At 37.9% G+C, this 15,402-nt stretch overlaps 1 protein-coding gene across 1 annotated transcript in view; it reads right to left on the minus strand.

Moving 5' to 3' along the window:
* Window positions 1-14,937, minus strand: part of LOC105980560 (sodium/glucose cotransporter 1-like) — a 36,687-nt gene extending 21,750 nt beyond the window's left edge. Inside the window, exons 1-7 of the mRNA XM_013009449.1 lie at window positions 14,809-14,937; window positions 13,145-13,216; window positions 7,506-7,610; window positions 6,231-6,290; window positions 2,361-2,465; window positions 807-943; window positions 438-457 (exon numbers count right to left, since the gene is read on the minus strand). Coding sequence (XP_012864903.1) covers window positions 438-457; window positions 807-943; window positions 2,361-2,465; window positions 6,231-6,290; window positions 7,506-7,610; window positions 13,145-13,216; window positions 14,809-14,937 — 628 coding nt within the window. The remainder of the gene's footprint in view (window positions 1-437; window positions 458-806; window positions 944-2,360; window positions 2,466-6,230; window positions 6,291-7,505; window positions 7,611-13,144; window positions 13,217-14,808) is intronic.
* Window positions 14,938-15,402: the final 465 nt, after the last annotated feature.

Raw genomic sequence — 15,402 nt, forward strand, 5'->3', positions numbered from 1 at the left:
AGTCGTGGAGCCTGAACTGTGGGCCTGGGTGCTGTCCCTCAGCTCTTCAGCTCAAGGCTAGCGCTCTACCACTTGAGCCAAAGCGCCACTTCTGGCTTTTTTCTTTTTGCTTATGTGGTGCTAAGGAATCGAACCCAGGGCCTTAGGCATGCAAGGCAAGCGCTCTACTACTGAGCCACCTTCCCAGCCCCAATCTGGCCATTTCATTAAGCAAAAAATGCACAACTTTCATCAAAAAGCTTCATTTGGAAGTAACAGAAAATTCCCACTAGAATGTACCTCCTTGTCCAATAAATGTCCAAACATTACCGAATTTCTTCTGCATAGCAAAAATCTAATTCTCACTACTGTGAACAATTGATTGAAAATATGCCACAGTCTCCACTCTGATTTTTTTTCACTTGAACTATGGTGAAAAATGAAGGGTAAACACTAACATCCAAGATTTTCACTGTACCTGGAAGAAAGCACATGACAATTTCTCAATATCTGGTAGAGGCTTCCTTGGATAAAACTTTAAGAACTTATCCAAGGGCCTTGGCCAGGAAGCCTAAGGCCTATCCCTCACCTCCACCTTGTTCTCTTTCTCTGCTTCCCTAGAAACCTGCAGTACCAAACCTCACTCCGGTTGAAATGTGACCACTGGTGGCTCTATAGAACCCCTTGAAGAGACCCTCCCAGCCCAATCAAACTTTTAAATGGTAGGACACCATTTACATATCTCTCTTCCTCTGTTATTTTCAGTTTGTGGTCTACAGACAGGAAATCTAGGGAAAGTGCACTAAGTAGATAATGTTTGAATCCACATAAATTCCTGAATGGTTAGAGAAACCTCACCTGTTATGGTATAGATACCAGCGATGGTCAACAGCATTAGGGTAGTCTGGTAAATATCTATGTCCCAAGCCATTTTCAAGAACATGGCACCATAGCAAATCTCCAGCTGAAACAGGTACAAGGTCATCAGGCTGCACTTCATTTCCAATGGAATTAATAATAATCAGAGAAATGGGTCTCAAAAGCCATATTCGAGGTGATCTCTGATGAGTACCCCACAACTGGTAGGTGATGTCAACAGAAGGTTTGAGACCCATAAGTTCAACCAAGCTCTCAGGGCTTGAGTTATCACAACTTAGCCTCTGTCACTCCCAAGCCACTGCATGGGGAGTGGACTCAGAGTCAGTTGTTCTTGCAATTCTGCCACTGGGAAAAGCCAACTGCTTTAGAGGTTGACAAGTTTTTTCTAAACAGGGCCAGATGGTTAATATTATTGGCAGCTTGACTTACACATTGTATCTGGTTAATACAGCCTTTTAAAACTGTAAAAGTCATTCTTAGCTCATGCACTGTGCAAAACATATCACTAACTAGACTGCCTGCCCTGTGGATCAGATTTGTTGGCCCTGGATTTACACATTATTTAGCCAGCTAGCCTCTTGCTTTATTATTGTGGCTCTTTAAGCAAGGGATACAATTAGCAGAGCTTCATGTAAACATTTACTCACTAAATGTTTATAGTGCCAGTCATGTCACAAGACAGTCATCAGGGTTCAGCAGACCCTGACCTACCAAACTCAGTCACTGTCCCCCAGGAGGAACATGACTATACAGACACTTTCCATGCAATGTTATAAATGCTGCCCATTTAATTATTTTTTTAAAAAAGATTTTTGGACAAAAATCCAGGCAAGTTTTTTCAGGAAACTTGAAATGAAGAAGCAAGTACACAAAAGTTACTCTCACATGCAGACAAGCATTCCAAAGAAAAGCAGAGCAGTGGAGTAGAGATTGACTAAGCCCTTCCTTGGAAGGTCTTTCCAAGGAGGTGGCATTTCTCCTCCAATTAATGATGGGGTCAGCCATCTAGAAGAACATTTTAGACTATAACACTAGTACAAATGGCCTGAAGAGTGACTGAGCTGGTTTTGGGGTTGGAGATGAATGAGTAAGGCAATGTGATTACAGGGGAGTAAATAAGAAATATAATCCACAAAGGCAGGCAGGGCCAGCCCTGTAGTCTTGCACAGACTTTTTCTTGCAAGGAATGGAAATGCCTGGATGTTTTTTTGGACACATTTTCTAATTACATGAGATGGATGAACCCAAGGTTGTTTAGGAATAGAGAGGTCAGACTTGTAACCCATACTGAGAGGTAAGATAGATCCTTCTGTTCTTTATCTTCAGCAAAGTATTAAGCTGTCAACAGTAAGGTTGAATATGATTAAACTACTCTAACTCACAGAAGCAAATGAGTACAGAATAAGGTGCTGGAATAATCTAGCATAATCCTGTTAGTTCTTAGGAATTTTTTTTTCGTTTTTGAGTCTTCTCCATCTTGGGCTGACTCTGTCATAACTCACCGAAATCCTACTGAAGATATGGAGGATTAAATACAGAACAGAAAGGAACAGCTGGATTCGGATGCTACCAAATCTCTTTCTCAAATACTCTGGCAATGTCACCACCTGTGCAAGCAACAAGACAAGTTTCCATGAGGATAATGAAGTTTGAGGAGGCAGCTCTGTGGGGGTAAATATTTCTTACAGAATGCTGTTTATATAGTCACAGCCCATGAGCATGGCTCATGAGTATAATGCATAGAATCACTGACTTTCATACCAATCGAGATTGGAAAAATGAGGATGGAGAGGCAAATGATGATGCTCATGAAATAATGATTGAGCAAAATCAAGTGCCTTGTCTCTGTTGAAAGCATAGTCCATGATCCAGGGATTTGAACCTGATTCCACTGCTCTCTGACCTCTCTCTGTGTCAACGCTGTTCACCAAGGAGTTGGTGTCCAAATGATTCTGCTGTTTTCCTATATCAAATTGTATATAACACAAATTAAGCAATTGTGCCCTCTGTGTTCATGAAGTCCCTGGAACCTAGTGAAGACCTAACTCATGGTAGGTAATCAGAAATTGGTAAGTGAATATTGTCCCACTTTCTAGCCTGGATAACCTATGTATGTATCTACTCATACATCTATGTCAAATTCCCCACCTGCTTGATGGGGACTTCATAGGAACGATATGTCCTTTGATAAGCATTTGTACCTGCCATTTTTCACATCAGTTTTAGGTTCCAAATCATATTGGGACATAGGGAGTTGACTTGCTCAGTGAGGTTCTAAGCTTCCCAACCTGTTTCTGCACTTACTGGCTATATGTTTGCTATGGCTGCATAACAAAGCAGGGCAGTTTGGGTGGCTTGAACAAATAACAATTATTTCCTCACATTCTTGGGGCTATAAGTTCAAGGTTTCAGGGCATGAATTCTTTTCAGAGCTATGAGGATGTTTTCTAGGTCTTGCTCTCTGGCTTATCAACAAAATACTTCTGGGCTATAATAATCAGTTATAATACGAGACTGTTAAAGTCATATCCTCCTATCTTACTCTTAGCTATTCTTGTGTGTGTGAGAGAGAGAGAAGAGAGAGAATCTTCTATCTGAAACCTGAGGATATAATAACTTTTTTCTTGAGCCTCTCCTATTTCTATTATTTTGGTTAAACATAATTGACTCTGACTCTGTTTAGCGCTCTCTCTCTCTCCCTCCAATTGCATTTTCAGTACTAAATCAGGATCTTACGCTTGTTATGTACTCTGTTTATGGAATCATGCTTCCAGTTACTTTTTTATGTGCCTGTACTGGGGTGTGAACTCAGGCCCTGGGCATTGTTCATTACCTTTTTTGCTCAAAACTGGTGTTCTACTACCTGAGCTACACATCAACCTCTGGCTTTTTAGTAGTCAATTGGAGATAAACATTTCATAGAGTTTCCATTCTAGACTGGTTTCACACCTGGATCTTCCTCTGCTCTTAGCTTCCTGAATAGGTAGGATTAACAAATGTAAGTCACTGGCCTCCATCTTCCAGCCCTTTTTCCATCTGATAACTTTTGAGATAGACTCACATTTTGCTTAGCAGAGACTGAAACATAATCCTTCTAATTTTTTTCCTTGCATAGCTAGAAACAAAGAAGTAGTTACTGCTACAGGTATGTGCCATTTCACATAGTTTTGTCTGTTGAGATGAGTTTTTCTTGGTCAAGCCTCAAACTCTGCAGTATCCTGAGTAACTAAGATTCCAAGTACGGGCTACCACACCCAGTTCTGTATTGTAAATATCGACTTAATTTTCTATATGTCAGGAGGTTTATGTTATCTTAAAAAATGTATTCTGTCTGGAGAGAGATGATGCTTCTCAACTCTAGCTAGTGAAGGGCCTAGGCTGGAGCATACTATGGATATGCAAGTTCATTAGTCAAGAGCTTGACCTCCTTTATCTGGCCTATGCACCTCTGGGGTCACTATGCTACCTTAATTATTCCAGTATCAGATTCTAGACAATATGAGGTCATCTCTAGAGTCAAAACGGTGCTCAAATCAAACTATCCTAGTTGGTTGGCAACTGTTCATTCTACCTCTTTGAAAAAAGCCCCATTAATAGACCTGTCCCATATCTTCCCTTCATTCCTATTATCTGCCTCTTTACCATCCTATTATCTTTTTTATGTGTCAAATGCCATTTTTGGGACCCTCCTGTCTCTGATATTTGTGGGTATAATGAAATTTATTTGTTCTGAGTTTCTCCTGTTTCCACTCTTGTGGTCAAACCCAAGTGCTCGGCTAATAAAACAATATAAAAAGCTGGGTATATCGGGATTTCATCTCAATTAGCATTTACTGATGATTTACTGATGATCACTTAATATTTAAGGGAATTTTTTTCTTGGTCTAAGGTTCTCAACTTTGAATTTTATCATTTTCTTATCATTTTTTTTTTGGGTCCGGTCGTGGGGCCTGAACTCAGGGCCTGGGCGCTGTCCCTCAGCTCTTCAGCTCAAGGCTAGCGCTCTACCACTTGAGCCACAGCGCCACTTCCGGCTTGCTTTCTTTTTGCTTATGTGGTGCTGGGGAATCGAACCCAGGGCCTCAGGCATGCAAGGCAAGCGCTCTACCACTGAGCCACCTTCCCAGCCCCGTCTTATCATTTTAGTTGTTATTACAATATATTTGGCCTCCAGGTTTCTAGTGGGAAGTCAATTATTAATGTGTGATTCTTTCTTTTTATATAATGTGTTATTTTTCTCTGATTTAGACATTATCTATTCATTTTTGCTTTCTTTATCTCCACAGTTTCCTAGATATCTTGTAAGTATTTATATCTGGTAGGACAAGTTCGTCCTCATTTTCCTTGATAGCAATATCCTTGCCACTCTGTGTGTGTGTGTGTGTGTGTGTGTGTGTGTGTTAGAGAGAGAGAGAGAGAGAGAGAGAGGCAGGGGAGAGAGGGAGAGAGAGAGAGTACTCAAGCACTAGAGCTTGAACGCCTAGGTGCTAATCCTGAGCTGTTTTCCTCAAGGCTAGTGCTCCACCACTTGAGCCACAAACTCCTCTACTGGCTTTTTCGGTGCTTAATTGGAGATAGAGAGTTTCACATTCATTCCTGCCAGAACTGGCTTCAAACTACAATCCTCAAAGCTAAGCTTCTTATAGGATTTCAGGGATAAGCCACTGGCGCAGGCTTATCCATGCTACTTTTATGAGTTTGTTCTTCTATGGATATTTAGAACCAGTTTCTCAAGTTCCTTGAAATCCTTATTGCATTTTGTCTGGTATTATACTCCATGTACTACTGGCAACACTGAGTCTTCTAATCATTAACTATTTACTTCTTCACTTACTTATTTTTGAAACATTTAAAAGGCTTTCTATAAAATCCACAAATGATAAACTGTTGAGTAGGCAGATCCTTTTGCGGGTCTTTACTCAAGGCATAGTGACATATTTTAGGCATCTCAGGATAGAGAGAAGTCAATATGAAAAGAATGAGAAAGCTGGGCACTGGTGGCTCATGCCTATAATCCTAGCTACTCAGGAGGCTGAGATCTGAGGATCGCAGTTCAAAGCCAGCCGGGGCAGGAAAGTCCATGAGACTCTTATCTCCAATAAACACTAGAAAACCAGAAGTGGTGCTGTGGCTCAAGCGATAGAACATTTGCCTTGAGCTGAAGAGTGCAAGGACAGCGCCAAAGCCCAGAGTTCAAGCTCCACAACCGACCAAAAACAAAAGAAAAAAGAAAAGAATGAGAAATTCAATTGTCCTTCAGAATGTTATTAATACATATCCAACATTTGATAGAAAGTATATTATAGAGAATTGAGTAATGGATAATGGACACTTACCTCAGCTTTGATGTGTAATGGATAATGGACACTTACCTCAGCTTTGATGTAAATAGGAATAAATATCCAACCAAGAACAAAGAGCATTAAGATAGACTGAAACAAAGAAAAAAAAATCAGGCCCATCTAGATCAAGCCATTACGTGAAATGTAAGTTCGGTTTTGATCTGTTTTAGGCACCACTGCCAGGTACTAACAAGTAAATGCTCCAGTACCAAGAACTTAACATTCAAAGTTATGATAGTTTTTTTATAAAAGATTACTCTGTATATTAATTGGTGCAATTAACATACCAATTGATATCTGAAAGAAGACAAATCTACCTAAGAAAATTCAGAGGAATAGAAAAGAAACTCTACAAAAATTTCACACACCTGAAATTAAGTAAAAAAAAAAGATCTGCTTTCTTTAAAGAGAAGTAAAGTAAGGTGCGTGAGTACAAGATAAAGGAGCTTAAGCTGTGACCCAGCGACTCACGCCTATAATCCTAGCTACTCAAGAAGCTGAGATCTGAGGATCGTGGGTCAAAGCCAGCCCAGGCAGGAAAGCCCGTGAAGACTCTTACCTCCAGAAAATCAGAAATGGTGCTGAAGCTCAAGTGGTAGAGCACTTGCCTTGAGCTGAAGAGCTGAGGGACAGCACCCAGACCCAGAGTTTAAGCCCCATGACTGACCAAAAAAAAAAAAAAGGCACTGTTGGGAATTCACTCCTCTATACTTCTGGTATAGAACAGGATTCCTGTTAGGTTGGGACACTGTGGAAGTACTCTTTAATTTTTTACAGTACTTCAGAAAAAAGATGAGACTTAGAATGCATGTTTTTAATGATTTGTCATAAGTGATTTACATAGTTCAGTTAATAATCCAAGAATATTAAATTCATATATAATCAAATTGAAAAAATGTTACTTCTGATCATGGTTTGATGCTAGTCCAGGCAGGAAAATCCTTGAAAATCTTACCTCCAATTAACCAGCAAAAAGGTGGTACTAGTGGCATGGCTCAAGTGGTAGAGCACTAACAGAGTGAAAAAGTGAAGTACTAGCAGAGAGAGAGAGTGAGAAATATAAAAGCAGGAGGGAACAATGGAGGAGACAGACAACAGAGGGTAATAAGGATGAATATAATCAAAATACATAGTATAAGAATATGAAAATGTCATAATGGAATCCATTATTTGGTACAATTAGTAAGACCAGAAGACATTAATAGTTATTCAAGGTTAAAATCAAGTTTCTGACTTATAAGTTTTATTTAGATAGTGATGAAAGTGGAGGTCAGTAGCTGTGGAAGGTATGACATAATGACTTACATTCCATTCTAAGGCCCCAACAGCAATCCCTGAAGATGCTCCTATCCCAGCCAGGCCCATAAAGTGGCCACTACCAGTGTTTGCAGCAAAAAGAGAAGTGCCTATCTGAGAGTTAAAAGATAATTATGTATCAGAACACTAAGTCATATGTCAAGAATTAATTCTCACAAAGGTTAACTCCCACTGAATTTCACATTCTCTTTTTTAAAATTAATTTTATTAAGGTGATGTATAGTGTGGTTACAGCTGCATATGTAAGGTAATTAGTACATTTCTTGTCAAACATTATTACCCCTCCCTCATTTCACTCCCATTCCCCCCCCCATCTCCCCTGAGTTGTAAATTTCATTTCCAATTTATTGTATTGTGAGTATGGCTGTTGCAATGGTTCACTCTTTGTCTTCTGTCTCACCAATTTGCTGTTTCCCTTCTCTTTCCCAAATCAGATAAGCATATAAACAAGATACAGGATACCAAAATCAAATATAGTGACAACAGGGGATAAACCAAAGGAAAGAAAAAATATTAAAAAAAAGAACTTCACACTGTGCATTAAAAAAACAACAATAAAGGAAAACCTCTTGTTTCCATATCTTGGTGTTTGTTTTGATTAAGATCATCAGAAAATATGGCATATATACACAATGAAATTTTATGCATCCATCAGAAAGAATAACATCACCCCATCTGTAAAGAAATGGAAAGACTTGGAAAAAATCATATTAAGTAAAGCCAGAACCAAAGAAACATAGGCTCCATGGTTTCCCTCATTTGTAAAAATCAGTATATGTCTAGGATAGTCTTAGCAGAGGCTTTCAATAGATCAATAGCTATGTACATATACCATATAAGATGATCTAATCACATTCTTTTTTGCATTTTAATTTTTTATTTATGCACATTGTTACAGGTAATTTGTCCACCATGTCACAATAATACAGTGGCAATAACAATGAAAGCAATAACAATATTTCTTCTTGTAAGATGCTTATTGAAACTATCATATTTGTTCTAAGTATTATTTATTTTAATTTTCACTACTGCTGTGATTTAAGTATTTCATTACCCCAACCTTATTAGTGAGCAAATTAAGGCTTTTAGACCTTAATTTATTTTCCAAATTTACATAATTAAGTCTAGGTTTCTAGATGCAAAGTCTGTGGTAGTAATTTTTTATCTCTACCCTTAGTTTACTAAATATGTCCTGAAATATTCTGTATAAATGTCATTAAAGAAAATATCATAGCTCTTGCAGCTACTCTTTCCAGGGTTTCATCTCAGACAACATACTAATGCAACAAATTGTTAAAATTCAACTTTTCTATTGTACATACTTCTTGCAATTTTTCCTTTTAAGGGATAACTTTCTCAGTTTACATTTGTGTTAGCAATTCTGAGCTAATTCATTAACATTTCTGTCTCAAATTTTATACCCCTACAAATCTCTGAAGCTAATGATGCATGGTTGTAAAAAAGAATGTATGCTATAACTCAAAGATAACCACAAAAATGCAAATTCAATAAATACAAGCAGCAAAACATCAATAATCTGAAAGTATACTTGATGTGATAAACTGTCTGCAGATATTAAGTATCTGCCAAGACACAAAGACCACTGACCCCTAACTGACTGGTTCCAAGTTTGAGGCATAGGTGTACTATGAAGAATGAAGAGTAAGAGAGGAAATGGATTTCTGTAAAGATCATAACTAATTTCAATATCACAATACATTTCAAATTTGTGACATGTTTGTGGCCTCTCAAACAACTAAAATTTCTTATAGTCTACTTAAGGGACTTTGGGGAAGCACAGTTCCTTGTCTTTATATTTTGAGATAATTTTAGATTTATAGAATAATTACAAAAATATTTCAAAGAGCTACTTGGCATTTATCAGCAGGTCCTCAGGCTGAAAACCTACAGAACCTTAGTATAATTACCAAGAGATATAATGATTTAAACTAAACTGCATTGGCTTTATAGTACTCAACAGCATTTTTCACTAAAACTCTCTAGCCTACTTAGTTATCCTGTCTACACATTCTCTTAAAAGAGAGTATTCCCTTGGCAGAATTTCTTTTTTTTCTTTTTTTGAATTTCTATTCAGGCTTCTTTTACAGCTTCTATCATAAATTAGAAGAGAGGGGGAAAAATAAAAACTAGGCAACCACTGTCTCACACACCACTAATATGCTCATAATTCCCTAAAATAGAAACACTAACCAGAGTGTGATGTCTCTGCAATAATTTAAAACCATTGAAATTATCACTGGTTATGTACAGGATGGTTAATTAAGATTAATTAAGGACAGCATAGTCTACAGAAGGAACAGGCAGTTCTATAAGTGATGAGCAATCTATATATGACCTAATCCTTAAAATTTAATATGTGTACTTTATACTGTGCACATAAATATTTATATATGCATGAATATACATATACATATATTAGAATTATTACATTTGTTCACAACCAAAATCTGTTACTTTCAAAAGAAAACAAATATCCTGCAAGCATATAAAAGAAATAAAACGGCACAACACCAACAGTAACTTTTTTCCATTTTTTGATTAGCATAAGTTTTTCCAAGGGTTTAACTTTTGATATATTCAAACAACATAACTTTATCATCTAATCTATCCATCTCCTTCATCTACATTCCCTTCTCATATCAATCTCAACTTATTTCATGGTTCCAATTTCACATGTGTAAATAGTTATTTTTAACATGTTCACCCCCCTTTACCTTCTCTGTTCTTCTGCCTTCCCTTAGTACTCACACCTATGACAGGACATGTTTTGCATTCCTGTCATTCATTTTATTAAATTGAATGATAATTGTTTTTAAGAGATTTCACCATGGTATTTTACACATAAATATTGAGAATTTAATGAGATAAATGGCCTCATTCTCCCTTTCCCCATCTCTCCTACTCCCTATTATTCAGCTAATTTCAGTGAGTTTATTCCACCACCATTCCCAATATATAGATGCCATGTATCATTCTCTTGTGCTTCCCAATCCTGCTGACCCCCACAAACAATCCCAGAATTGCAGATATATTCTATAAATATATGTATATGTGATCCTGTATGTGTTTACACATGTTAATCTTTTAAGGTTGTGCTTTCACATATGACAGAAAACATGTGAACTTATCCTTCTGACGTTAGATTACTTCACGTAGCATGATAAGCTCCATTTCTATCCATTTCCCTGAAAAGGAAAACATTTCACTAATCTTTAAGCATGGTGTGAAGTGGAAAGGAAATGCCTGGCTAGAGATTCACAGTATGGATCTGCTAGGATGCAGGTAACGTTTAATGCCATTATACCAGAAAGATTGCCCAGGAATGAGTATAGTAGGAGAGAAATGAGAAACCAATGCAGCCTCTAGCAGGTTCAATGGTGCCTGGGGACCTCTTCACCAGGATTAAATGCTTGGTTAATAAGGTAAAAATAGCCAGGAAAACTGAGCAGAAAAAGAAGCAATAATTGGAACCAGATGCTCCAGCAAATCAGGTATCATGAAGGCTGAGTGCTGATATCAATTAGGCAAAGTGGAGGCCATCAGAGTCTCTGATAAAGCTATTGAAGGCCATCAGATATTTGTTCAATACAAAATATTAAGTATAAATGTAAAAGTGAAAAGAGAGGTAAGTTGCAATTATATTTCAGTTTTATTTGGTAATATTATGTATTTTGTTTACTAAGCAATTATCTTAAAAATGAGAAAAGTCACAGAAAGAAACTGGTAAATCAATTAACCAAACACATCAGAATTTCAACTATATCAGTGTCTTCTAAAAACCCTTCCAAGTATATCAGTCTTACAAGGTAACATGGGCAGCAGATTCTGCTTTTATGTACCTCTTTAGTTCACAAAGCAACCAAGACTAAAGTCTGCAGTCCTCATAGCCTAGGAGGAGATTGTGTTACTAGAATCTTCTATGTATGAGACCGAGTGGAAATGGTTCATTGCTCTATTGATTTCTTACTAATTTGAGCTTAAAAAAGAAGACAAATTAAAGACTAGTTCAATTAAGAAGAATGATCCTCCATAGCTCTTAGCTAATGAAAGCCAGACTCTTCTTTTAGGCTGCCTGCTATCATTTAGTGGCTGTGCCTTCCTCTCCCCTTTAAATAATGGCATAAAACTGGCATAAAACTTCTCTCTATTAAGTGTTACCCTTATGCAAGAAGCCAAATCCTTGTTAGAGGATTGGTTAGCATTTGAGGACAGCATCAATAGGTAAACTACACTTTAAAGACAGATGGTAAGAGTATCATTGTTAGAGAGAGACCAGCCAGGGTGCAAAAATGACCTAGTACCCTATCTCAACCAACAGCTGGGTATAGCATTGAACACCTGTCATCTCAGCTTATGTGGGAGATATAAATAGCAGGATTACAGCTCACAACTCAGGGCAGTAGATCCAACCAAAACAGAACAAAAAAGTAACACTAAAACAAAAAATGGCTAGAAATGTAATGTTTACCTAAGAAGTGCAATTTCCTATGTGGAAAATGTATGTACACTGTCACACAGTTAATTTATAGAGTAACACAGGCTCAAGCATGGCTGAGTCTCAGTCTGGGCAGCCTCTTGCATTCCAGTGCATACATGGAGCTACAATGGGCAGCTGCCTCTATGACTGGTGGCCTTTTACTTGTTCCTCTTAAGATACTTCGTGCCAGCAATAAATTAGTTTATGTATAAACAAAAAAAGAAGATTCTCTCTTACATTCTGCCTCCCTCCATCCTGCACCATGCTGCATCTGCCCTTCCCTCTGCCCAGAAGTCATCACACTTGATCTATTTGTAAAACACCTACTCTACCTCCAAATCCCTCTCACAACTCTACCTCTGGCAGTCCTTTTCTGTGTAACTGTACCAAAAGCACAAGTTAATCTTTCACCCCTATTCTTTGTCTGTGTACTTCCTAACAGTCTTCTTGTCCTGCCCTGGAATGTTGTGCAATTAGTTTACTATACAGCCCACTGCAATTCAGAAACACATAGGTAAAAAAACACTTGAAAGTTAAGCAAGCTACTAATTACGTGACATCTCTGCTGCAGTGTGATGTTCTATATTTGTAATGCCACCATTTAAGAATTTGAAGACACTATGTTGAAAACGATCTTTACAAATTCAGGGGAGGGGGGAGAAGTTGGGGAGACTGGTAGGGAAGGGATGGTAGGGAAAAAACAAAGGAGGAGTTAACAATGCTTGATAGGAAATGTACTCATTACCTTATTCACATAACTGTAACTTCTCTGTACAGTATCTTTACAATAAAATATATATTTAAAAAAGGATTTGAGCAGGAAGATCATGGGTTCAAGATTAGCTAGGCTACAATATGTCTCAAAAATAAAAGGAAGGGATAGTAAGAGAAAGACAAAGGAAGGAGTAACAATGTTTGACAAGAAATGTACTCATTATCTTACTCATGTAACTGTAACCCCCCATACAGCATCTTTACAATAAAATAAAATTTTAAAAAATAAAAAGGACATTCCTGCTTTAGTAACTTTGGTTAATTTGGAGAAATAATACATCTAAATAAAACTCTAAATTAAAGTACTTAATAAGATAACACATACAATCCCCTCAAACCTCCACTGCTTACTCACCAACCACCATGTTAGATTTCCACCAGCCAGGAAAAAGTCTTTTACAGTAGCACGATTATGTGACAATACAGCCTAAAACAGAAACAAAAACACCCCAGTGGAATACCAGAAGCCAAACTGCCCCATAAAACTATTTCTGACCTTCATTTAGTCCCAAATCTAAGTACTAGCATTTAAAATGAACGAAAAAATATAAGAAATATACAGTTGGCATGGTGGCTCATACCTATAAAAAAGCTACTTCAGAGGCAAAGAAGAACTGAAAACTAGCCAGGTGAAAAAATTATCAAGACCACTATCCTAAACAATACATTGATATAGTATTAAGCACCTGTCCTTCTAGCTATGTATAGGAAAGACTTAAATATCAGGATTGTAGTCTAGAACATCCCAAGCAAAAACATGAGATCCACAAAAATAAAACCTACCAAAATCAGGAATAGCAGCTGTAGCGCTTGTCTAAAAAGTGCAAGGCAGTGAATTTAATCTATATGTGCATAGACACAGACACAAACACACAGAGAGTCATAGAGTAAGAAAGGATTCTGGTCATTAGGTGGTACATATCTTGCCGCTTTCTTCCATCCTATTTCTGAAATAGTACAGCAAGTACAGCAATTGGTAGGCGATGAAGTCAACATTTTCTAAAAGATGTTGAACTGATCATAGAAACAAAAAAAACAAAGACATGAATATTGTTCCTTGATGTATGAATTACAGAAATATATATGTTTGAACACATATATTGTACATCTTATACAATATGTGTTTGTATGTTTGCATAAACACTGACAAAAGAAGTACCTTATCTACCTCAGAAAAAGTATTATGTTATACCTCTGGTGTGGCTTGTTGTTATTATTGTTATTTGGACATACACTCTTAGAATTTTCTGTTTAGGCTGGTTTCAAACTGAAATCCTGAAGGTCTCAATTTCCCAAGTAGGTAGAATCACAGGCCAGACTGGCTATGTGGTTCAAGAGCATCTTCCTTGAGGAAAAAAGCTAAGCAAGGGTCTGAGGCCTTGAGTTCAAACCCTAGTACCAGCACACACAACACAACACACACACACACACACACACACACACAGAGCTAGAATTATAGGCACACCATAGTAGTCCAACTATATATTTGTATACTTAAAATCACCTTTAGACTATGGCTTAATAATATCTCAAGAAGTATATTTTCAAACTCTTGTTTAAGGAATAATGGCAAGAAAGACAAAATACTCATCCAGCTTAGATAGAATGTTTCTGAATAATTTTCCTATTTTTGGTTGAATCTGAAGGTAAGGCAAGCAGAATATGTAAATGATAGCATAGATGTGAAGATTACAGTCATCACCACCATTACCCTATGAAGGGCTCATTATGAATACTGCTCAGGGCTTAAGTTCCAGGCAGCAGGTGCAGGAACATTTGACCTGTCAGATTTGTCAGTGGAAAGCAGAAGCGTGTGAAGGTGTGATTGTTCAGTATGGCTTGGATGAAGAGAACATGTATTTATTCTTGTGGAAAAGGCAAAAGGAGGATGGAAAGGTGTCCTCTGAGGGCTCTGTTTAGACAGGCTCCAGTATTCTAAGTGAGAACTCAGTAATGTAGGCAGAGGTCAAACCCAGCCTGGAGTACAAGGTCCTGCCCTCCCCCTAGGCGCCACCTTACCCATAAGCCGATGCTCAGGACCAACAGGAGGTAAAAAATCGTCACCATTGTGTCCATGGGGTTGTGGCTGTGGAAGCCCACGGTGCTCCAGTTCCAGGTGACAGAATAGTAGTTCCCCAAACCATCCATTGCGACAATCCTGGGCCGGATCAGCAGCACTTGATGCAAGGTAATAGCAACGTTATCACTTCCGGTCGTAGGTTGCAGGGAATGCTGGGAAGTGCCACGGTTGTTCTGGGTTCTCTCCCTGCTGCAGAGAACTCCTTCTCCTGGGGTAGGTCTGATTACCCAGAAAACAGAAATCACTTCGTGGCTGCCAGTCCAGGACAAATGCTGACCATCTTAGGTACAATCGCAACCTCCTCAGCTAAAGATTGGATGTGGAGAGGACAGACCTGAGATCACTGGGGAAAGATCAATAAAAGAATGATTACAGATCTTTGGGCAGAGTAAGAAAACTGTCCATACCTAATGTTGGCATGTTGTCTATAATAGGCCTGTTACATTTATTGTGATCAGTTTAAATATTGCAAATAAAGCATTATCAATTTTAGTTACTAAAGGTTTTTTTCTTCCGTTTTTTTCTCCATCTAC

The sequence above is a fragment of the Dipodomys ordii genome, unplaced genomic scaffold, assembly GCF_000151885.1.
Source record: "Dipodomys ordii isolate 6190 unplaced genomic scaffold, Dord_2.0 Scaffold10, whole genome shotgun sequence".
Taxonomy (NCBI): domain Eukaryota; kingdom Metazoa; phylum Chordata; class Mammalia; order Rodentia; family Heteromyidae; genus Dipodomys; species Dipodomys ordii.